This window comes from Mus musculus, chromosome 11 (assembly GCF_000001635.26).
Source record: "Mus musculus strain C57BL/6J chromosome 11, GRCm38.p6 C57BL/6J".
NCBI lineage: Eukaryota > Metazoa > Chordata > Mammalia > Rodentia > Muridae > Mus > Mus musculus.
In genome coordinates, this window is record NC_000077.6 from 72,772,147 (window position 1) to 72,797,388 (window position 25,242).

General features: G+C 45.8%; 2 protein-coding genes across 4 annotated transcripts in view; one reads left to right on the top strand and one right to left on the bottom strand.

Annotated features, from left to right (window-relative positions):
• Nucleotides 1-5,085: 5,085 nt before the first annotated feature.
• On the bottom strand, nt 5,086-23,693 carry Cyb5d2 (cytochrome b5 domain containing 2). The gene is made up of 4 exons (NM_001024926.3): nt 23,367-23,693; nt 16,931-17,071; nt 10,502-10,688; nt 5,086-6,806 (listed from the first exon to the last, which is right to left on the bottom strand). Exons 1-4 carry the CDS (start codon nt 23,614-23,616, stop codon nt 6,593-6,595), a joined length of 792 nt encoding a protein of 263 aa, NP_001020097.2. The 5' UTR covers nt 23,617-23,693; the 3' UTR covers nt 5,086-6,592.
• Nucleotides 23,694-24,003: 310 nt separating this feature from the next.
• Nucleotides 24,004-25,242, top strand: part of Zzef1 (zinc finger, ZZ-type with EF hand domain 1) — a 130,971-nt gene continuing 129,732 nt past the window's right edge. For 2 of the 3 annotated variants that reach the window (XM_006532601.4, XM_006532602.4), the window contains exon 1: nt 24,004-24,504. In XM_006532601.4, the coding sequence (XP_006532664.1) occupies nt 24,151-24,504 (354 nt within the window). In that variant the 5' untranslated portion in view covers nt 24,004-24,150. The remainder of the gene's footprint in view (nt 24,505-25,242) is intronic. The other variant, NM_001045536.2, reaches the window with a different exon arrangement.

Below are 25,242 nucleotides of genomic sequence, written 5' to 3' on the forward strand. Positions count from 1 at the left end.
TACTTACTTGGACTAATGTGTTCTTTTTCTACTGTTCTTATATCTGCCCCTAACTCAGACAACTAGCTGTAGTGATCTAACTCATTCTGTATGGGCTTCTTAGGACCTTGGATGGTCCCACCCCCTTTAATGTTAGCACTCAGGAACCAGGTACGGGGCTGGGTAGAATTCAGAGCAAGGTCCTTGATCAGCTCACTGAGCTCTGCCTGGGAGTATAAGCATAGATGTTCACAGTCCATGGAAATATGGCAGTGAGTCAGTCCAGTGTGAAACTGATGGATATGTGGTTCAGGCCCACAATGGTACATACTTTTATGGGGGGTTGGGGCACAGGGTCACACTATAGCCCTGGATGGCCTGGAACTTGCTATGTAGACTAGGTTAGTCTCGAATTCAAGGATCTGCCTGTCTGCCTCTCCGGTGCTAGAATTAAAGGGTTGCACCACCATGACTAATATAGTTGAACAGCAAGTGAAGAGCAGGGCAATACTCTGTGGGCCTGTGGATGATGAAGGTATCCAGGCTGGGTGGGTAAGGAATAAACAGAGATGTCTCAGCAGTTAAGAGCACTGACTGCTCTTCCAGAGGTCCTGAGTTCTATTTCCAGCAACCACATGGTGGTTCACAACCATCTGTAATGGGATCTGATGCCCTCTTCTGGCGTGTCTGAAGACAGCAACAGTGTACTCATAAAACTTAACAAATATTTTTTTTAAAAAAGAAGAAACAGGAGGGGGCTAGAGAGATGGCTCAGTGGTTAAGAACACTGACTGCTCTTCTAGAGGTTCAATTCCCAGCAACCACATGGTTGTTTACAGCTGTCTGTAATTCCAGTTCCAGGGCTTCTGACACCCTCACACAGACATACATGTAGGCAAAACACCAAAGTACATTAAATAAAAATAAAAAGTAAATAGACTAATGGAGGGAGAGGGCTTTTCCTGGCAGAAGGAAGGGTTTCCGTGGAAACACTGTAGGGACTAGAGAGACTGGCAAGCAGAGCACCTAAGGAGGGAAGAGATGCCAGAGCAAAGCCAGATAGGCAATGTAGAAGAACCCTCTGCCAGTGCTGCATGTGATCCTCGAAGATATGGGGGACCCCTGGGAGGGTTAAGTGGGAACTTGCCTGAAGAAAGATGACCTAATTCAACAACAGGGCTCAGCTGCTTCTGTCCATTGGTTGGGTGCAAATAACTGCATCTGACTCTTTAAGCTGCGTGTTGGGTCCTTTGGAGGGCAGTCATGATAGATCCCTTTTTTGTGAGCATTCCATAGCCTCAGTAATAGTGTCAGGCCTTGGGACCTCCCCTTGAGCTGGATCCCACTTTGGGCCTGTTACTGAACCTTCTTTTTCTCAGGCTCCTCTCCATTTCCATCCCTGTAATCCTTTCAGACAGAAACAATTATAGGTCAGAGGTGTGACTGTGGAATGCCCCCCCTCCCTCACTTGTTCTGTCTTCCAGCTGGTGGTGGGATCTATAAGTTCCCTTTCCCTAGTGCTGGGCATTTATTTCATCGAAGGTCCCTCTCTATGAGTCCTGGGAGTCTCTCACCTCCCAGGTCTCTGGTGCATTCTGGGGGGTCCTCCCAACCTCCTATTTCCTGAGGTTGCCTGTTTACATTATTTCTGCTGGCCCTCAGGGCTTCAGTCCTTTTCCCTCACCCAATACCAGATCAGGTTCCCCTCTACCACCCCCCCACACACACACACTGTCCACATTTCCTCCCAAGTCCCTCCGTCCCTCCCTCCCCACTTGTGATTGATTTCTTCTCCCAAGTGGGACTGAGGCATCCTCACTTGGGCACTTCAGCTTGTTGAGCCTTGTGAATTCTGTGGACTGTATCTTGTGTATTCTGTATGGGTTTTTTTTCTTTGGCTAATATCCACTTATTAGTGAGTACACACCATGCATGTCCTTTTGGGTCTGAGTTACTTCACTCAGGATGATATTTTCTAGGTCCATCCATTTGCCTGCAAAAGTCAGGATGTCCTCGTTCTTAATAGCTGAGTAGTATTCCATTGTGTAAATGAACCACATTTTCTGTATCCATTCTTCTGTTGTGGGACATCTAGGTTGTTTCCAGCTTCTGGCTATCACAAATAAGGCCATTATGACAGTGGAACATGTGCTCTGTGGCATGGTGGGGCATCTTTTGGGTATATTCCCAAGAGTGGTATAGCTGGGTCTTTAGGTAGATAGATCTATTTCCAATTTTCTGAGGAACCACGAGATTGATTTCCAGAGTGGTTGTACCAGTTTGCAATCCCACCAGCAATGGAGGAGTGTTCCTCTTTCTCCACATCCTCTCCAGCATATGTTGTCACCAGAGGTTGTGATCTTAGCCATTCTGACTGGTGTAAGGTGGACTCTCAGGGTCGTTTTGATTTGCATTTCTCTGATCACTAAGGACTTTGAACATTTCCTTAGGTGTTTCTCAGCCATTTGAGTTTCCTCAGTTGTGAATTCTCAGGTTAGTTCTGTACCCCATTTTTTGATTGGGTTGTTTGGTTTTTTTGGTGATTAACTTGAGTTCTTTATATATTTTGGATATTAGCCCCCTACCGGATGTGGGGTTAGTTAAGTTTTTTTTTTCCCAGTTAGTAGGTTGCTGATTTGTCTTATTGACTATGTCCTTTGCCTTACAGAAGCTTTCCAGTTTTATGAGATCCCATTTATCAATTCTTGATCTTAGAGCATGGGCCATTGGAGTTCTGTTTAGGAAATTTCCCCCTGTGCCAATGAGTTCAAGGCTCTTTTCCACTTTCTCTTCTATTAGATTCAGTGTATCTGGTTTTATGTTGAGGTCCTTGATCCACTTGTTGAATTAGGGAAGGCTGAAAGAAACTGAAAAGAGCAACCCTGTAGACCAGCAGTCTCAATTAATCTGGACCCCTGAGATCTCTCAAACACTGGACCACCAAACAGACTGCATACACCAGCTGATGTGAGGCACCCAACACACATACAGCAGAGGACTTCCAGGTCTGTGTTCATTCAGAGATGAAGCACCTAACCCTCAAGACACTGGAGGCCTCAAGGAGTTTAGAGCTCAGGTGAGGAGGAGGTGTGGGATATGGAGCAGTCGGATGGTAGATGGGGAGGGTGGGGGGGTGGAATATGGAGTGTAAAAACTGAATTACAAATAGAATTAAATTGAGAGACACAGAGAGAGAGACAGAGAGGGAGGGAGGGAGGATCAAGCACACCAGGGAAGAGGCTGGAACATCAATACTTGCCAGCCTTCTGGAGACCAAGAGGAGGAGGGATAGAGAGAAAGAGCTGGCAGGCAGGACATACGGGTACAAACTGGCCTGCCAGGATTTCTGACCACCTGCTAGACTTCCCTGGGCAGGATGTGGATGGTGGTACTGGTCATGTGGTGGTGTCTTGGCCGAAATCAACTTGGGAGGAAAGGGTGTATCTTATACTTCCAGGTAATAGTTTACCGCTGAGGGAAATCAACAGGAGCTCAATGAAGCAGAAACTATAGAACAATGCTGCTAGCTGGCTTGCTCAGCTGCCGCCTTTTTCTTCCTGTTTTAAGACAGAATCTTGCTATATGTATCCCTGGCTGTCCTAGAACTCGCTCTGTAGAACAGATTGGCCTCAAACTCGGAGGTTCACCTGTCTCTGCTTCCCAGTGCTGGGATTAAAGGTGTGTGCCTCCATTCCTGGCTTCAGCTACCTTTCTGTATAACCAAGCCTATCTTAAAAGTAACCTGTAAAAATCTGAGGCTCATTGCCTCAGTCTGCTAACCTAGCCCTGGAAGCTTCTAGCCTCCACACAATCTTACATAAAATGTTTTCTGAAAACCTGCTGCTGAATAAACTCACCGCATTTTCTGGTTTTTTTTTTTTTCTGATCTCTGGCTGGCTGGTTCATTCAGTTCTTCTGGCTCAAGCTTCTCTCCAAGCTCAGTTACTCTATCTGGCTTCTCCCTTTCAGTCTCGCCTGAATTGCCTCCTCGTGACCTCATAGTAACTTTGGCAATCTGTTCTAATCTTCTGGCTCCTTAATCTCTGCCTTGATCTTTCATCACCTGTGTCTAGTTTGTTCTCTCTCTCTCTGCAACCTGTATCTGTACAACTGTCCCAGTGAAACTGTTTCCTCTCTCCACACTGCTCCCTTAAGTAGCTTCCCTTTCCTCTCTTCTCCTGAGGGTTGGGCAGATCCTATTCTGTCAAATCTTTCTCTGATTCATCACTTTGTCTGCCCCTCAATTAGACATCACTTTCAAACATGGATGCTTCCTTCTACAAACTAACTTTACCATCATTATTTGGGATTAAAGGTGTGTGCTAAGGACTGAGCCATACCATGACTAGAAACACAATCTCAAGGTTCACAATGTGATCAAATAGCCTGCAACACCCACCTGCTCCAGTGACACAGCCACTGTGGGTCACCTTCTATTAGCAGCTAAAGAAAATACCAAGTCTCCATGCATACACAGAGGGAGATAAAAGAACCAGGCATGGCGCTTTGCACCTTTCATCTCAGTAGAAAGCAGAGGCCAGCTTGATCTCTACAATAAATTCAAGGAAAGCCAGAGCTACATAAAAAAATCCTGGGTTTTTGTTTTGTTTTGTTTTTAAGAAGAATGGAAGAAAGAAACTGCTTCACAGACATGCCTCAGGCCATGGGCTAATGTGATCTGGATGATTCCTGCTATTCTCTTCCCAGATGAGTCTAAGTTTGTGTCAAGATGACAGCTGAAATCATGACATCTAGTGACAAGGATGATGACAATGTTAGAAATGTGGTGCTTGTAAGGCTGAGGAGATGGCACAGTTGGTAAAGTGCTTGCCATATAAACATAAGGACCAATATAAACATAAGTACCAGAGTTTAGATCCCTGTAAAAAATCAGGGATGAGGACACACATCTGTATCAGAGCACTGGGGAGGACTGACAGGAGGAATCCTAGAGCTTGCTGGCCAGCTAGTCTTACCAAATAAGTTATGGGTTCAGTAAGAAACCTTGTCTCACATAATGAGTTGGAGAGAAATACAGAAAGGCATCTAACATCATATTCACACACACACATATGCATCATGCACACAAAAGAAAAAAAAGCAATGTGGGAGTTACAGTGCCTGCAGAACTCACAGACATCTTTATTATCAAGCTTTTTGATTGGAGATGCTACCTCAGAAGGAACCCCTAAGGGATGGGACCAGTGCAGCAAGTGAGGGCTTTATGAGGATCTTGCAGGACATCATGGTCAAAAAGTCAAGAGCGCTGGGCGTGGTGGCACACGCCTTTAATCCTAGCACTTGGGAGGCAGAGACAGGTGGATTTCTGAGTTCTAGGCCAGCCTGGTCTACAGAGTGAGTTCCAGGACAGCCAGAGCTACACAGAGAAACCCTGTCTCAAAAAAACGAAAAAAAAAAAAAAAAGTCAAGAGCAATGAAGCTCAAGGACCTAGGGATATAGCTCAGTTGGTAAAGTGCTTGCCTAGCATGTATGTGGCTCCGGTTCATTCAACCCCTCCTACTGACTAAACTGGGCATGGGAGCACATGCTTACATACTGAGTTCAAGGCTGACCTGGAAACATGAGATCCTGCCTCATAAAGTCAAGTAATTTTTTTTTTAAGTAGCAGAGATCAAGATAGGTAAAATTAGTAGGACATAGTGGTGCATGTCTTTAATCCCAATACTCGGGAGGCAGAGGCAGGTGGATTTCTGTGAGTTCCAGGTCAGCTCCGTCTACCTGGTGACTTCCAGGATAGCTAGAGCTACATAATGAGACCCTTTCTGGAAAACGAAAACAAGAACCAGAAAGAGATGAGAAGAGCTGCGGCTGTGCAGCAGAGAACGGAATTCTGCAGCGGGGGTGAGAAACCTGCAGCGAAGCCTCTTACAGCGTGTGGCAGTCATAGAGGGACAACTTTTCACTAGCAATATGAGTAAAGAAAGCTGTTTGATGCACACCAGGGCAGGGGGATTATGGTGTGCTCCATCTGTGTAAGTCAAGCCCCAGAATCTGCTACTCTAGTTTATTATCTCATCTCACTGGACCATCCCAGTTCTCATGGAGTCAGTTTGCCCTGGAGTAGAGGTTTTAGAAATGTCACAAATGTCAGAAGTTAAGAGCTCAGTCAATTACCCTGTGACTTAGAACAGTTACCTTCATTTTACTAAGGTGCAAAATCTTCTTGGGAAATGTCTGATTTTCCACTGAGAACCACAGTCCTGCTCCAAGTACCAGCAGGACTGGCATGATGGGCAGAGTGCAAGCTCTGATTCAGGCAACACCAAGTCTACGGCAAGTCCCTTCTGGAGCTCTCAGACTCCTTATCTGATCAATTCTATGTTGATTTCACTTTGTTCATTAATGTCTGCAGGCTCTGAAGGAAGATGAGAGAGGACAGAGGTTCCAAACACTGTCAGAACAAGCTGACCATATGAGATAGGCTATCAGGCTCTTGTCTCAGCCAGTAGAATTGTGACCCACATTTGCAGAGTGTGGTTGGAGTCCTTGACACTCCTATTTCAGGCCAGGAGCCATGCTAGGGCACAAGATCGAGGGCTTTCTGTAGATCTGGAAGGTTCTCCATGTGTCAGCCACATACAGGACACCATCTTAGAGTGGGAAGGAACATGTGGTAGCCAGTGGTGGGCAGCCTGTGTATTCTTCCAAGTTGGGGTTGTCCAAGTCCCCATGATTTGAGTGTCTAGGGTTGTCTTGCTGGTCACTAGGAGGGCCAGTTGTTCTCACACACACACAATGGGGCTCCTTGGCCCCTGGCTTATACAACTTCCTGGGGACACCAATCCAGTCTCTGTGCACACCTCCACTAGGAAAAAAGGAAAGAGGATTTCTTAAAAGTATGAACTTAGAAGCCCTGGGATTGAAGGAGGAAACACTGAGCAGGGAGTTATAAAAGGAAAAGCCCTTTATTCCACTTCCTATCTCAACCTGAGGCCTAGCTCCCCTACCTCCAGCTTTCCACACACAATGCTAACAATACCTTCCCTGGAAGGAAGCAGAGTCCATGTCCCTTTCACTGTGCCCTTGCCCCACCCCTGTTCTTTCTCAAGCAGCAGCAGCAGCAGCAGCAGCAGCAGCACTTTCCTGAGCTGCTGCTGGGACTGAGAGGTCTCCCCCAACTAGCCAATGAGCATCCCTGTTCACTCTCCTTTACATCTGTGCTGAGCAGCATCTTTATCTTAAGGGTTGGAGCATTTGATTGGGTGGGCCTTGGCATCTGTGTGGCAGCAACCTGTGCTGGCTCTGTATGGATCCAACTCCTGAGATTGCCAGACTTCAGGGAACGAGGATTCCATGTTGGCCCAGCATACGCTGGCAACCTCCTATTGGGCAGAAGAACCTAACTCATTTCAGTGTATTGCATTTGACCCTTGGTAGACTCAGAGGTCCTGCAGAAGGAAGTGAAATTCATAAAACTGACCCTCATATATATAGGTTCCAGTGCTTGGACCAGGACTACTGGCCGGGAGAGGAACTGGCCCTGTTAGAAACCATCTCACTTGTATCTTATCCATGAGCAGGGCTGCTCAGGCACCAAAATGCCTCCATCTGGGTCCTGCTGTCTGTCCCAGCAGTGAGCTTTACCCTGCACCTGGTCCTGCACATGAGCTCCTTTCTCTCATGGTGGCTGAGGCTCGGGAATAGTTTGTAAGGACTCTGTGGGAAGGCAGGACCTGAGCAACTCAGTCCTGAATACAAGGGATTTCATGAAACAGAAGAATCTTGGGGGAAACGGAGGCTCTCGAGGGGTCCAGGGACCATCTAATTGTACACCATAGGGTACGATTACATGTACATCACACAGGGTACCTCCTACATCTTCAGTGCTCTTTGAGGACACCTGTATCCAGAGTTATATCCTGAGAAAGGCTACCCAGGTCCCAGACTGTCCTCTGTTAAGTGGTACCACAAGAGCCATGTCTTTCAAAGTTTTGCTTCCTGAACCTTAACTTTATTCCTCCAAATTAAAGCATAAGGAATGGGTAATAGGAACAGTGGCTACACCTACAGAAAGCTGGTGGCTCTCACTGTGTGCTCTGTCCACTCAGTGGTTGATAGATGCTTGGTGCAAGAAAGCAGCTCTACACACCCTTAGCACATAGGGATGGGGGTTCTCTCTCCACATCTCAGTAAGAGCTTGACTGTTAATCTGAGAGCTTCATCCAGTTTCTGGTTTCCATGGTCCCCATAACCAGAGCGTTAAAGGAGATGTGAAAGAGCTGATCTTAAGTTTGAGTATGGCTGGCCTGATGTTTAAATCAGAAGTCTCTATGGTACCATGCTTAGTAACCCTGCTCACTGTACTTAGTAACTGCTTCACTGTTTGCACAGGAAGAGACACCCATCCAGCCTGCACCTGCTGGAAATGATCAGCTTGCCAGGGCTTTTCTGATTGTTTTGTTTTGTTGACTTTTGTTTTATTTTGATTTTTTTTATTAAAATTTATTTATTATATGTAAGTACACTGTAGCTGTCGTCAGACACTCCAGAAGAGGGCATCAGATTTCGTTATGGATGGTTGTGAGCCACCATGTGGTTTCTGGGATCCGAACTCAGGACCTTTGGGAGAGCAGTCGGCGCTCTTAACCACTGAGCCATCTCACCAGCCCCTTATTTTGATTTTTAAGGGCTTTATTTTATTTGCTTTGTTTTGCCTTGCTTTGCCTTTAATGGTGCTAAGGATTGAACCCAGGACCACATTCCAAGCAAGCAGTATATAATTAAGCTAAACTCCAGCTACCATAGTGCTTTAAAAACAATCTGGGGATGGGGGTCCACTGGTAGAGTGCTTGCCTAGCTTGCACAAAGCCCTGAGTTCAGACTTGAATACTGTATAAACCAGGCATGATGCTGCTAGTTCCTGGTCTCAGTAGGTAGAGACAGAAGGATCAGAAGTCCAAGGCCATCCTTGAACAGAGAAGTCAAGGCCAGTCCAGGATCTGTGTATTCCACATGAGATTGGGTTGCAAAGAAAATAAAAAACAACAGTACTTGAGGGCATCAAAGAAAGGGTCCACCTTCCACCCCACGCTCTTGTAGGCAGGAATAATTTGTGCTGACAAACAGGAAACTGAGGACCATCCTGGCGGAATATACAGAAGTCATCCAAGAAATAGTGCCTGACCTAAATGGAGAGAGCTCATATTGCTCTTCTAGAGGACCGAGTTTGGCTCCCCGCACCCATAGTGACAGCTCACAACATCCTGGAACTCCTTCTGGGGACACACCACCTCTGGCTTCTTCGGCACTTAGCACATACCCACACATAAACATGAGTTCTTTTGGTTTCTTTTTCTATGTATGAATCTCTCTCTCTCTCTCTCTCTCTCTCTCTCTCTCTCTCTCTCTCTCTCTCTCTCTCTCTCTGTGTGTGTGTGTGTGTGTGTGTGTGTGTGTGTGTACCACTCATGTTCCTGGTGCCTGCAGAACTCAGAAGGCCTCAGATCCTCGGGAACTGAAGTTATGGATTGTTGGGAGCCACCAAGTGGGTGCTGGGTCCTCTGCAAGATTAACAAGTACTCTTTACCATGAAGATATCTCTCTAACCCCTTATATACACAATTAAAAATAAGAATTAAAAAAGGAAAGAAAATCACAAAACTTTATGGGCTGGGAGATGGCTCAGCACTTACTACTTTTGCAGAGGACCTGTGTTAGTATCTCAGTATCCACATAGCCACTCACAACTGCCTGTAACTATAGTTCCAGGGAATTCAGTGTCCTTTTCTGGTCTCCACAAACACCTGCATACACATGGTACACATACAAACACAGATACTCACACATATACACAACATAAAATGAATTTTAAAAAAAGAAAAGAAATAGTACCCAGGCCATCGACTTCCCAGACCAGGATTTCTCCTTTAGCAGGACCTCTGGGGGATTGAGAATTGAGGAAGAGGCCCAAGTCTCAAACATAAGTCTCAACCCTAAGGTTTTCACTTGAATATTAAAGATCCCACTACTAGGACGTTTCTCTAATTCCCTATCTTATGATTTGAATATGATATGACCCCAACAGGAATTCTTGAATATTTGGTCCTCAGCTGCTAGTGCAGTTTTAGGAGGTTGTAGAGCCTTGGGGACCTGAGTCTTAGCTAGGAGAAGTGACTCACTGGGGCAGGCCTTGAAGGTTATATCTACTTCTGCTTCTGACTCAACCTCAGCTTCTCTATACCGATGTGAGAACTGATACCCACACCCCTGCACTGCCACAGACCAAGTGGCTCTACCATGTCTTCCTTGCCAGGGTGGACTGTACCCTCTATAACCATAAAACTGATTGAATCTTTCCTCCCATAAATTGCTTCTTTCAGGTATTTTGATCACAATGGTAGGTATATGACTATAACTCAGAAGACCTTACATGCATAGCATACGTAAGCTTCCTAGGTTAGCATTCAGTCGTGGATTCCCTGAATAATAAATAGATAATGAAAGTGTAGCTCAGAAAATGGATCCTGGAGAGGTGGAGGGGCAGAAGGGAAGGCTGCTTACCTCTTTTGGGAGCACCAGAGCCTGCTGCCCTTAGCAGAGCTCCACTCGGAATTGCATGGTGGGAACTTCTGCTTTTCTCTTTGTTCCTGTTCATTTGCCTCCATGCCTTTAGTCACCATGGCTTCTACCTGGGTTAGTTCTGAAGTGGGTAACCCATCCTTTCTGTAGAACCTTCCAACCAGTCTTCCTGGGATCATAGGGAAGAAGGTCAGAGTAGCCATGAGAGGGTAAGCCAAGTTCCTTTTGGTCATGATTTTTCATCATAGCATAGAAACCCTAATACCTATCGGTGCCAGGATAGTGGAGTGTTGCTGTGATGGACCTGACTCCGTTGTTTGGGGAGGATTGTAGAAGGGACTTTGGACCTCTGGGCTAGAAAAGCCATTGAGTATTCAAAGCTTGGTGAGCTGTTCTGTGGGAGCTTGGAAGATAAGAGTGTTAGAGACTGCAGATGATGGAGGCCTGGCCTGTGACGTTCCAGCGGGAAGTTTGAGTCACTTAAAGACTCTATCAGGGCCATTTTGAGATTAGAATCTGTGGATCTGTTTACCTGGGACTAAAAAGTAATTTAGGTGCAGTCTGCTAGGATGGAAATGATCAAATCTTTATCACCTTCAGACATCAGTTCCCTGAAAACAGACTCATGTATGACAGTTTTATCAATGCTCTGTACAGCTTGAGGAAGCACTAAGTATTCAGTAAATGGTGGGTGAATATATAGCTTAGCCCACATTTCTGTGTCCATGTCAAAGTTCTTTGACTTCTAGAGCCATTTAGTCAGAGCAGCTCAGAGCCTGTGCTTTGGCCTCCACCACTTTTTTTCTGACTTAGTGGACAGTAGAGAGTGGACATTGGCCAGGTGGTGGTGGCGCACACCTTTAATCCCAGCACTTGGGAGGCAGAGGGAGGCGGATTTCTGAGTTCGAGGCCAGCCTAGTCTACAAAGTGAGTTCCAGGACAGCCAGGGCTATACAGAGAAACCCTGTCTCGGAAAAAAAAAAAGAGAGAGAGAGAGATAGAACATTGATTTTTGTTTAAAAATGGCTTTCAAGGTCTGAAGAAAAGGCTCAGAAGTTAAGAGTACAGACTGCTCTTCCAGAGGTCCTGAGTTCAATTCCCAACAACCTCCTGTGGCTCACAACCATCTGTAATGGGATCTGATGCCCTCTCTGGTATGTTTGAAGACAGCAACACTGTACTCACACACATAAAATAAATAAATATTTTTAAAAAAGAGATAGAAACAGCTTTCAAAATTTCTTATTATCTAAGTTATGAAAAAACTACAGCTGGGCAGTGAAGGCGCACACCTTTAATCCCAGCACTTGGGAGGCAGAAACAGGCACATTTCTGAGTTCGAGCACAGCCTGGTCTACAAAGTGAGTTCTAGGACAGCCAGGGCTATACAGTAAAACTGTCTTGAAAAACAAAAAAAAAAAAAAAAAAGAAAAGAAAAAACTACAAAGTAGTTGCAGCCTACATACAGGACAGCAAAAAGCTTCCATTTCCTTGGGAGTCACTGCTTGCTGTGTCCAAGTCCTAAGATGCAGGTCTTAAAAGGCACCACCGTACTGGGTGGAGAAAACACCCAGGAGAGGGTTGATCAAGTAGTGGGTAGTTTGGCTCCCTGTCTCAACTGTGTGGGTCCAACCTCTAGTCAATCCCCCAAAGCAGAGCTGAACTTAGGTTCCAGTGGGAAGCCCAGGACTTCATTCATGCTTTCAAGTTCCAGTCCCTTACCACCTCACTGTGGTGGTTTTAAGTGAGAAATGTTCCGAGGCTCAGGCCTTTGAATACACGGTTCCCCGTTGGTGGTGCTATTTGGGAAGGTGGTGCCGCTTTGCTGAAGGAAGTCTGTTCCCTGTGAACAGAGGGACTTGAGCAGTTACACTTTTTTTGTTTGTTTGTTTGTTTTGGTTTTGGTTTGGTTTTTTCAAGACAGGGTTTCTCTGTATAGCCCTGGCTGTCCTGAAACTCACTTTGTAGACCAGACTGGCCTCGAACTCAGAAATCCGCCTGCCTCTCCTCCCGAGTGCTGGGGTTAAAGGCGTGCGCCATCATGCCCAGCGAGGAGTTACATTCTTGCCTGCCTTCCCGTTCACGCACTCTCTCTACTTCGTGATTATTATACTGTGACCGCTCAGCTTCCTGACTAACTGCCTGCTGCCACGCCTCTCCTGACATTATGCTTCTGAAACCATTACGTCCAAATAAAGTTGCCTTGGTCCTGGTAATTTATCACTGCAACAGAAACTTGTACATTCCTGGCCTATCTGTGTCAGAGCTGTGGATCTCTCTGACTTTCCCATTCAGATATCACTTCCCTTCCTTCACTAATGGGCAGATCTTGTACCGCAGAAATGTATTCTGACTTCTCTCTATTCCTGTCAGTTTCCACTGCTGCCCCTTATCCAAGACCCAGACAGACAACAGCCTTCCAGTTGGCCTCAGCTACAGTCAGGCTTTCCGATCATGCTTCCTCCACAAAGCACCTGGGGCATTTCCCACTAGAGCTCAGATCAGAACTAGGGCTTCACACAAGGTAAGCGAGAGTTCTGCCACTAAGGTACATTCTTACCTTACTACTTTACTGTATGTCAAAACCTAACTTCTAGCCTAGGCTAGCATGAGGTTTTTGATTCCCCTGCCTCAGTTTTTACAAGGTTTAGAATTATAGGCCTACTTTTGATGCTATTTTATTTTTTTAATTTTATATGTATGAGTGTTTTGCCTGAATCTGTCTGTGTGCCAAATGCATGCAGTGCCCATGGAGATCAGAAATGGGAATTGGATCACTGGAACCACAGTTACAGCTGATTGTAAGCTACCACGTGGTGCTTACAATCTCAAACCTGGTTTCTAGGTGTTCAATGGCCTGAGCCTATGGGAGACATTTCTCACTTAAAAACAACCACAGGGAAGTTGGTAAGGGACTGGAACTTGAAAGCATGAATGATGTCCTGGGCTTCCCACTGGAAACTGAATCTGGTCTCTGAAAAGAGTAGTCAGTTCTTCTAACCTCAGAGACATCTCTCTTTCCAGTCCCTTGAGTACTCTTTCTAAACATGAATCGTGCCAGGGGGTTGGGGTCATGGTGAACACCTTTAATCCCAGCACTCTGCAGGCAAAGGCAGGGGGATTTCTATGAGTTTGAGGCCAGCCTGGTCTACAGATCAAGTTCTGTATAGTCAGGCTACATGCAGTGAAATCCTGTCCTTTTTTTTTTTAAGATTGATTTTTTTTTTTTTATTTATATGAGTACACTGCAGCTGTCTTCAGACACACCAGAAGAGGGTATCAGATCCCATTACAGATGGCTGTGAGCCACCATGTGGTGGCTGAGAATTGAACTCAGAACCTCTGGCAGAGCAGTCAGTGCTCTTAACCACTGAGCAATCTCTCCAGCCCAAAATCCTGTCTTAAAACAAAGAAAAAGAAAAACAAACAAACAGACAACCCAACAACCCATAAATCCTACATGTCACTTCTAGCCTGACTAAAACCCTCTAATGACTACTCAAAGCACAAAATAAAATACAAACCTCTTTTCGGGGCCTCCAGGCTCCTCCAGCCATTCAGCTTCTGCCTGTCTACTCTGCCTCTTCTCAAGTCACTTGCTCCTTTGTTCCTGTGGGCTCCAGCACACAGGTTTCTCTGTTATCTGACCAGACCCTGCTAATTGCTACCTCAGGCACCACTTACACTGCTCCACTCTCCCCATATCTCAGCTTGGATTCCCTTTCTTCTACAAGGCCCATTTTGTTGTCAACTCCTCCAAGAAGTGTCCCTTGGCCGCCAGCTCCAAAGGTGCCCAAGCCCCCAGCATGCATGCCATGGTTTTATTTAAAGCCCTGGATAGAGAGGGATCTGCTTAGTTAGAAAGTGTCCTGCAAGGCCCAGTACTTAAAACAGCTTCCTACAGACCATTTGCTTTAAATGTTTGCTACATGAATAAACGAAGGGACAAGGCTTTAGTGCCAGATGAGAAGTCCTTTAGGGTTGGCTTAACACCAAACTTGAGTATTGCATGGAATGAACCTATCTTGTTGAGTTTTAGACATGATGTCTAAAGAGAGGATAGCAGGAGCAGAGTTTTACCTGCTGTGTTATGAAAACAGCTTTACTGTCTGGGTCTCCCAATGCATTTCCAGAGCACAGCAAAACTGCCTCATTTTCCCTTGAGGTCCAGCTGGGCAACTACAGTGATAGATTTTTAACTGTTCTCAAGTTAAGGAAATTTGCCTTCATCCTCTGATGTCCCTGAACATCTCAGAAGACTCCGATGCCAAAACTTTGACAGGAACTGCAGCATACTCTGACTAACCAGAGATCTCCCACAGCCTTTCTAACCCTGTGCCCCACCATATCCCACATCGTTTCCGTGGTTGGCTCATTCCCAAGCATATCACAGTACTTCTAGTTTGCTCCTCCAAAATCGGTTCATGGTATTTGTCATGGCATCCTCTGTTCACTCATAGGATTCCATTCTTATTTTTCTGCACTGCTTTCTTTCCTCATTTTGAATAGAAATAAACATTTTATTTTGGAAAAAATAATCTTGAAAACAGAAGTGTCCTATAATAAAATTGATACTAAACATCCAAAGTAAAAACAAAAATAAAAATAATACCACAGGCGTGGTGGCTCTCGGTTTTAATCTCAGCACTCAGGAAGCAGAAGCGCAGATCTCTCTGTGTGTCCAAGGCTACTTGGGCTACATATCTCAAGTACAAAGCAAAACAAACAAACAAACAAAACCAACTAAACAAAGAAACAAGCTGGACCTGGCGCGCACACCCATGGAGTCCCAACACTTGGAGCACTGAAACAAGGATCAGGACTTCAGTGACAGGATCAACGATGCCACAAGTTTGAGACCAGCCTGGGCTATGAGACTTTGTCGGAAAATACCAAGAAAAACAAACAAACAAAACATAAACCAAAACCTCTCCATAAACACCAGCTCGCCCTCAAGAACGACTATGACCCATGTGAACGTCAGTGCAGCTGAATGTGGTAACTGCTACTAAAGGCTGAAGGTAGAAACAAAGCCTAGCCCAGCCGGCCACGAGCAGCCAACCGGCGCAGGACCCAGGGACATTCTAACAAGCTGACAGTTTAAAAGCTAGGGCTAGAGATGAAGCTTGCCTAGCATGCAGGACTTCATTCATTAGGTCAGCAACATTTCAACTGTCATGTAACAACCTCACGGTGAACAGGAAGAACCAAGTGCACTGAGCACAGAACACAGACATGTGGGATGAGGAGCACTGAGGGGCAGGCGGGAAAGGCACTCACTTCAGCGCTTAGGAAATCACTGCTTTAACGACTGGACATGCAGTAGAAGAGTTAGGGAACATGCCAGGGTTCTCAGAATTAGAAGGGCAAACAGTAATGAAAGCAAGCACTCAGAGGCATTAGGGGCAGAAAATGCTAATCTAGACTTATTCCAACCGCAAGGGGACATTGGTATCTGAAAGAACTCAGACATGCCCATGTGGGGCTTCATTGTGGGGCTGCACACCGATGAAAGGACTGGCCTCAGCCATCCTAGCTAGCAGTCAGAGCTTAGGAAAGACTGTAGTGACCAGCTGGGCAGTGGTGGCACACGCCTTTAATCCCAGCACTTGGGAGGCAGAGGCAGGTGGATTTCTGAGTTCCAGGACAGCCTGGTCTATAGAGTGAGCTCCAGGACAGCCAGGGCTACACAGAGAAACCCTGTCTTGAAAAAAAGAAAAAGACTGTAGTGATCACTGTCTGTAAGGCTGTCTCCCCATTTAAGAGTTGCTTTCCCTCTTTTATCACAGTAAGTAGTGGGTGTAGGACCCCACATATTAACACATATTAACACAGCTGGCATTAATATATGTTTGATCACTCAGGAGATGGAGGCAGTAGGATCAGGAATTCAAGGCTAGCCCGATCTACATAGTGAGTTTGAGACCTCTCTGGGCTACATGAATTCCTGGATGGATGGATGGATGGATGGATGAATGAATGAATGAATGAATGAATGAATATGTGATTAGCATAAGTTCCATTTGAGAAACAGTTCACTCAGGATGTCTGTTTCATCAGAGAGCAATCAAATGGAACTGTTAGAACTGCACACATGTGGTGTGAATCCAGCCTGAGTGTGCTGGAGCCATAGGGAGGATGCCTCTTGAAGCTGGCTGTTAATGCCCAACACAAATGATACTGACTGGGACCACTGACACCAAAGAGCAAGGCCTGGCAATCCTCCCCCAAGATCACCCACAACTTCATGTTCTTCTGGGGTCACTCCTGCACAAAAGCAAGAAGCTAAAATGAGAAACCATGGGCTGGTTTCAAATTTTTATCTTGAGCCTAATTCCTACAGAATCTAGACACACGGATTAACACAAGTCCAGCAACTGAAATCCATGGCAACGGGTGAGGACTACATACCGACAAATACATAATTTTTCTCGTAGAATGAAAGCCAGTTGTGCAGCGTCAGTATCTCAGAGGAGGACAAGCCATTTATATCATCCACAAGACCGGCTTCAGAATAGTCTCCTGTCACAAATGCTCTGGATGCATCCCGGCCTTCAGGAAAGAAATTGCCAAAGATCCAGTTATTAATCACAATACTGTACCAAGTATTGCTTTCTGAAAAAAACATGCCCTAATAACTCCTACTCCTTTCAGGGACCTCCTGGACTGGGGACATGAATTTTTCTCAACTATCATGTACTTGCATTTACTTTTTTGTTTCCTTGGTTTTTTCCAACATAGCATTTTTATTGATTATTTGGAAATTTCACATCATGCACCCTGCTCAGATCCCATGCATCACACTCACTTCCCAGTCCTTCCATGTGACCTCCCTGCCTCCCCAATCCCCAAATAAAAAGAAGGGAAAATACAGGTCTACTTTATGTTGTTCAAATACTCACTGGAGCATGGTTAAACCCCAGTGGCCAGCACCCTTAGGAAAGCTGAGTCCTTCTCCACCAGCCCCCCTGCCAGAAGCCATCAACTGTGGAGAGCTACACTTGAGCATTCCTATCACGATTTTTAAGAGTTCTCTTTAATGGCTTCCTTTTTAGTCTGTTACTTTTAGTGGGGAGAGGAGAGAGTAGGATGGAGGTAGGGGTTGTCACAGAAGCCTTCTACATTCCTCTCTCTCCTGGGCTTCTACATGGCTTCTAGCAATAGCACAGACCTCGAGCATCATATGGTCTCCAGCATCAGCATGTGCCAAGGACCTCTGTTTGGTCTCCAGTGGCAGTATGACCCTCGGACATCAATATGGTCCTCTGCCAAAGCACAAGCCATGGACCAGCATGGCCTCCGGGAGAAGTATGGACCATGGAGGTCTTTTGAGGAAGTCAAATCCAATAAATGGGCCATTCTTCATTTTGAACATCCTGTCACTGTTCAGAGTCAGGGTGATTGGTGTCTGGACAGCTTGTTAGGGGCTGAGTCCATGCAAGCTCTGGACTCCTGCGCTCCATCCTGCTGACCCTTCTGGGTAACGACCTATCTCTCCATCAGCTGCATCCTTGTCTCACACCCACCACAGCTGTTGAGGCTCCAGATCCACCAAGCACACATGGCTCTACTCTTTCATCACATATGCATTCATCATAGTGTCACTGGAAGCTATAGTGTGTCACACAGAGATCTGCCTGCCTCCCAAGTTCTGGGAATAAAGGTGTACACCATCACACCTGGCCCATCAGTTTTTATTTAATTTCGACAATATTCAATTGATAAGATTCACAATGATCACTTCTGGCTTCTGTGATGCTTACCCCACTCCTGGTTTTCCCAGCACCTTACTGTCTTCTTAGTTCTAGGGATCAATTATTATCCACATCTTGACCATCTTATCTGCCCCTGTGGTTTCAGATCCTATATCTAGGTTATGCTTAAGCCTAGACACTCCCTGAGCACAGACTTGTATATCCACCTTCTACTCAATGTCACTTACTTGTCTCACAACCACCACAAAATTCAAAAGGTGAGCTACTGGTCACCAGCCCCAAGAAACAGGCATCTCTTCTCATCTAGTGTTCCAATCAACCAGCTGCCCAATCTATACATGCAGGCTCCTATCTAATTAGTGCAGAGTCTTAATTTTCTTCATAAATAGTTTCTGTCTTCATCCACTGTCTCTACCTGCTACCAAACAACCCCAATCTGCCCTCATCTCTCAGGTAAACTATCACAGAGGACCCCTAGTAGGACCATATTTCATCCTATCAAACTATTCTCCAGGTAGCACTCAGATTAGTATTTTATTATTATAAATTTTATTTATATGTATCTCTGTGTATATGCCAGATATGTATGCATGTTTCTGTATATATGAGTACATGCATGAGGGGGCCAGAAGAGGGCATTGGCTCCCCTAAAGTTGAAGGTGCAGGCAGTTGTGAGCTATCTAACATTGGTGCTAAGATCTGAATTTGGGTGCTCCATGAGAGCGGAAGCACTCCCAACTGGCAAACCAGTCTACAGCACTAGACTTTTTGTTTGTTTGTTTTTTGAGATAGGGTCTTACTATATAACTCTGGCTGGCCTGTAACTTGCTACATAGACCAGGCTGGCCTAGAACTCAGACACTGGTCTACCTGCCTCCAAGTACGAGGATTAAAACTATGTTTGTCATCACTTTTTATCCTAGATTGATCCAAACTCCCTAGGTTGATATTTTATTGTTTTTCAATGCAGGCTATCTCTGTATAGTCCTGGCTGTCCTGGAACTTGCTCTGTAGGCTAGGGTGGCATCTAACTCAGAGGCCTGCCTGTCTCTGCCTCCTGAATGCTGGGATTGAAGGTGTGTGTCACCTTGCATGACTCCACACTGACATTTTAAATGAAAATAAACTCATGTCACTTCCTGCCAAAGTCCTCAATGCTTCCGTTTGCCTTGTGAGAATATCCATAGTCCTTAATTCAGTAGTATCTGCCACCAACCTTGACGCATAACTCATTGGGCTGTCTTCCTCTCTTCCCTCCTCCATGACTAGATTAGAGGCTCTGGTAAAACTTACTTTTTCCTTTTAAAACATCATAAAACAGGGATTAAATACGAGATGGCTCAGTCAATTAAGTATTTGACTAACAAATTTGAGGACCCGAGTTTGCATTTCTAGCACCCACACAGAAATCTAGACATAGCAATGTTATTTTATAATCTAAATATTGGAGATGCAGAGAGAAGAGACTGTACTTTAAACCTACTAGGATGACCACAATAAAAAATCATTAAGATCCAGGAGTACTGGTTCACTACTCTAATTATAGCACTTGGGAGGTTGAGGTAGGATTGCTGTGTGTTCAAGGGCAGTTTGAGCTACATAATGAGACTTCATCTAAAAATGGAAGTAGGGGAAGAAACTGGGGGATGTATTTTAACAATAAAATTCTTGCCTAGCATGCATGACACATTGCAATGAATCCTCAGGATTATAAAACAAAACAAAACTAGTAACAAGTTTTGGCAAGGATATGAGGAGAAACTGAAACTCAAGTGCATTCCTGTGGGAATATACAACAGTACAGAGACATTAAAGGCAACTTGGCAATTTCCCAAAGGAGCCAGAACCTAAGGGAACATATATTCACACAGAAACATACTCACCAATGCTAATGCCAGAATTATCTACAAGGAGTGAAAATAGGGCTAGCATGATGACTAAGTGGACACAAATGCTAGCTGTACAAACCTGACAACTGGAGTCCAACCAGCAGAACAGAAGCATAAAAGTCAAATGCAGTGATGTGCATCTGTAATCCCTACAGTTCTCCAGCAAGGTCAGAGACAGAGACAGAGGCAGAGGCAGAGGCAGAGGAGGCAGAGGCAGAGAGAGAGGCAGGAAAATCACCTTAGAAGCATGTAGGTCAGCCAGCCCTAAAGAGATGAGTTTGGAAGAAGTAAGAACAAGAGGCGGGAACTAACTCCCAATTTTTTTTCTGATCTCTATATGCCATACTGTGGCACACACACACACACAAAGCATATACACTTACCAAATAAAAATTTTTAAGTGGAACTAGCCCAAAAGCCCATTAAATGTAATATTTACACATGCAGTACAGTATTACTTGGTCATAAAAAAGAATGAGTGCTGGGTGTGGTACAAAAGGAGGTAGAGGCAGGTAGCTCTCTGTGAGTTCCAGGACATCAGGACAGCATGATCTCCATAGTGAGTCCCAGGCCAACCATGGCAACATAGTAAGACCTGTCTTTTTTTTTTTTTTTAAATGGCTGCATGTTGATAACACTATGGATGAACTTCAAAATCTCTAAACTGAGTAAAAGTCATGTAGAGGAATTTTAGTCCAGCAACGTGGCTGCTCAGGCTGGAGTACAGCCACACCCTTAGTACACTTTAATCCCAAAGAAGGTAAAGTTAGTTTGTAGTGACTTCTAATTGACAAAGTGACAAATCAGGGAAATATCTGACAGAATGAGTCAGAGACAGGATCTGCCCAACTCTCACGAGGAAAAAGAGGCAACCTAAGAAGGAACAGCCCGGCAGCAGAGGGGAAGGCGGCAGTTTTACAGAGATAAGTGAAAGATGGAACAGACTAGATACAGGTAAAGGCGGAATGAGCCAGAAGATGAGAAGGAGCCAGATTAGAAAAGAATGCCAGAGTTAGTTTAAGGCCAAGCTGAGCAATAGAGTCAGAGGTCGAGAGAGAAGCCAGATTGAATCAGTCAGCTTGGAAAGGAGTTGGAGCTTTAACAGTTGAGTTGAACCAGCCAGCCAGAGCTCAAACAGAACTAGAAAGGGTGAGCTTATATAGGAGTAAGTCTTGGAGGCTGAAAACATTCTAGGCCCGGATTAGATTGTCTGGGAGCTAGAAGCTTCCAGGACTAGGCCTAGGTTAGCAGGAGACAGTAAGCCTTCCAGGTGACAATTACATCAGGTGAATAAAAGTTACTTTTACAAAGCTAGACTAGAAAAGGACATGTGGGGCTGGAGAGATGGCTCAGTGGTTAAGAGCACCGATTGCTCTTCCAAAGGTCCTGAGTTCAAATCCCAGCAACCACATGATGGCTCACAACCATCCGCAATGAGATCTGACGCCCTCTTCTGGTGTATCTAAAGACAGCTACAGTGTACTTAGATATAATAATAAATTAAAAAAAAAAAAGAAAAAAGAAAAGGACATGTGTGAGGTATATGATTCTATTCATAGAAGGGGCAAATCCATAGGAAGAGAAAGTACACAGGAATTCCCAAGGGTTGTGGGGAGGTAGAGAATGGAGAGGAGTGGATGATGGGTAGTTTCCCTTGGGGATGAGCAAAATGTTCTGAAATTAGGTGATGATAATGTTTGTTTGTCTCTGTGCCTTTAACATAAAGACTTTTCTGTGACTTGTGCCTTAATAAAAATAAGTACTGACTATATAAATGAGTACATTTGCTTCCCTAATAGACTGTGTGGGCAGTCAGACACATCTTGGATTCCTCAGCACCTGGCCAAGGGAGGACCCATGGTAGTAGTCAATAAATGGAGCTCAAAAATTATATGCACAGAACGCAAAAGCTACTAGAGCATACTAGCCCAGAAATGGAAGCATGTATGTTCACACTTGTGCATGCATCCATGACAGCTATACCAGATGTTAGTAGTGTCCTAAAGTGCACTCAAGTGGCAAGAAAAAACTCTTGATTCCAGTCTAGCATTGCTTCTAACTCTCCATGTCCTTGGGTAGGTCCTATCCCAGGTTAGACTGTTTGAAAAGTCTGGAGAGAAGGAAGTGAGTGATCTGTATTTAAAGGTAGCTTCCTAATTCTCCTAAATGACCGGTGGACTGCTTGAAATTTTTGTCAGTCTAGTTACCAGTCTTGCCCTGCGATCTTCCTTCCCAAATAAACAAAGAGAGAGGTATTCTCCTTGGCTAGAAAAACAACACCTTTAAAATTGGTAGCTGGGAAGCTGGCTTACTGGTTAAGAGCAGTGGATGCTCCTCCAGAGAAGCAAAGTTCCCAGCACCCAGATCACAACCATGTTTACTAGTTACAGGGATTTGAAAACCTCTTCTGGCTTCGATGGGCACCAAGTACACAGGTAGTTCAGAGTTGTACAAGGAAGTAAAACACTCATACACATAAAATAAAAATTAAAAGCTATTAGGTTGGTAGTTCTCATATCTTGTTAAGGCTTTTAGTCAAATTACATTTTCCGATCCCCTCCGTTGTTAAGGGGTAACGGGAGCACAGCAGAATGGAGTTAATTTGATAAATGTTCTTAGGAAGGCTAATATACCAAATTTTGTCAGAAGTTTTGTTTCGTGTTGTTTTAGAGCCAGCCTGGCCACAAATTCCTGGCTCAATGGATCTTTGTAGCTCAAGAGATCCTCCTGTCTCAGCCACTCCAGTTAAAACACCACTTCTGGTTTATTGTAGGTATTTTAATACTACAAAAGATACTTGCTTTCCTGTGCTCTAACTTCATTCCCCGCTTGATTCTCATTTTTTTTTTTTAAAGAAAAGCAGACAAGTGCATCTACTAGAATTAAAAAAGACTCAAATATTATATTAGGGGAAACGGAGGCGGGCGGAGGAAAGGTTATTTCGGGTCAGTCTAAAGAGCCTGAAAGCACGGTAGCTCTAGAGACCAGGTAGACTTCTGAGTGTAACCACTACCTAACAAGACACATCTTTCTCCGAATCAGTCACACAGTGCAGCAGACAGAGTCGGAGGGTACATAACTAGCACAGTTGCGTCCAAGCTGCAAACCAGGACCGTGTCCTTCCCACCGCAGCAGTCTGAGGAATGTGGGATGACGAGGCGCGGAGGAATAAATTACTGGACGAACGCAAGCCGTGGCTACGAGCCCACGCAGGAGGAAAAGGTGTGAGAGCCTCGCCGATACCTGCGAAGCCGCTATAGTGCGCCCCAGGCTCGTAGTGCCTCCTGCCAGAGGACACGTCGTAGACGCGGCCGAGCAGTGCCAAGTACAGGCCCGGGTCCCCTGGGCCGCCGCGATAGCGGGCTAGCTCCTCGGGAAGGAAGAGGCGAATACCAGGGCGGGGACCCCACCAGTCCATCAACCACACGGCCATGACAGCCACCGCCGCCACGGCCAGGCTCAGCACCACACCAAGCCCGCATATCCTCAGCATCTATACAGCAACACACCAGACACGCTTCGGAGGTAGCCACCTCTTAAGCCACCACTAAGACAGCAGAGACGCCGGCCGTGACGTCGGCAGCGCGACACTGACAGACTTCACAGCAAAGTTGACTCTTTTGCCCCCGACTCTTTCTTCTTTTCTTGTCCAGCCTAGATTCTGAACGTGAAGCGTGGAGCAGAAAAGGGGAACAGTACAGAGAAAAAACAAACAAACAAACAAACAAACAAAAAGTCCTGGCTTACAGTTTATCCGCCCTCAACAAAGATGGCGGCAGAGGCGGCTAGACGGATACGTTAACGGGTGGGTTCCCGGGCTTCATTAAGCTGTCGTGAGCAAATGGAATCCGCTTGACGGCTCCGTTGCGACATCAGGCCTCGCTCGACAGCCAGGAAGCCGGAAGTCACTGCCGCCGCTGTGGTCTCCACCCCGTCCCCGCCCGCCAGGAGCTGTCGGAGGTTGACAGGTCGTGGCTGGGAGGCGGCGGCGGCGGCGACACCTCCGAGCACCCAAGACGGAGACCCCATGGGGAACGCTCCGAGTAACAGCAGCGAAGACGAAGCGGCGGCCGCAGGGGGTGAGGGCTGGAGCCCACATCAAGATTGGGCTGCCGACTCTGGCACGACCCCCGGCCCCGGCCCTGCGGCCGCGGTGCTGCCTTCCGCCGCTGCACTCCTGGAACCCGCTCGGCTGCGAGAGGCAGCGGCTGCGTTGCGGCCCGCACCTCCCTGCGAATCCCTGGTGTCGAGGCACCACGGCGCGCTCTTGCGCTGGCTGGAAGAGCGGCTGGGCCGCGGTGAAGAGTCCGTCACCCTGGAGCAGTTCCGGGAGTTGCTGGAGGCTCGCGGCGCTGGATGTTCGGGCGAGCAGTTCGAGGAGGTCAGGGCTGGCTGGCTGGCTGGCTGGCGACAGCGGTGCGGGAGCAGGGTGGTCGCCAATAAGGTCCTGAAGAGGTGGGCGGTTGCTTTGCGGAGGCCAGCCAGGAAGCCATAGGGTCCTCGGGTTCTTAGAATGGAAGTATGGCGTTGTCCGAACTCTTTCGGAGTGCATCACTACGGAATTTTGCTACGTCTCTCGCCTTTACTAGAGGTGTGGAAAGTCCAGGCTACATTAGCTTTGTTCCGAAGAGAGGAGCAAGCCAAAAAAAAGTCTCTGCATGTGGTAGGCAGACATTTGTGCAGTTGACAGGCTTAGTTGCTTGCTGGACCTTATCAGAGTAAGACAATTACGAGAAAGGATGTGCAAAGATCAAGGGAGTGGCCATGAAAACCATTCTGTTTTACTGGCCTGTGCAGGAATCTTGTAGAGAACCATCTGAGTCTAATGTGGAAGGAGGGTAACATTACACTGAAAAGACTCATTCTGCAAGCCGTTCATGACTATAAAATACTAGGTTTTGTTTGGTTGGTTGTTTTTTGTTTGTTTGTTTTTTTTTAACAAGTATACACTGGATTTTAAATCATTGAAGAACTTGTTCCAGGCTCATTTGAAACCTTATCAAACCTAAAGTTGATAGGGAAGCGTTAGTTTTCTTGTACTTATGAAATTTCTCCTCATATCTCTACTGAACATTTTGGTTTATGGTTTGGAAAAAACTGACCCAGAGTTAGCCTATAA

Coding starts and splice junctions, on each gene's coding strand:
- Cyb5d2 (NM_001024926.3), bottom strand. CDS start 23,616: ATGCTGAGGATATGCGGGCTTGGTGTGGTGCTGAGCCTGGCCGTGGCG. Junction 10,689..16,930: donor GAAAAATTATGTATTTGTCG/GTATGTAGTCCT, acceptor CTATGATCCCAG/GAAGACTGGTTGGAAGGTTC. Junction 6,807..10,501: donor CTCTGGTGCTCCCAAAAGAG/GTAAGCAGCCTT, acceptor CTTTTTTCCTAG/TGGAGGTGTGCACAGAGACT.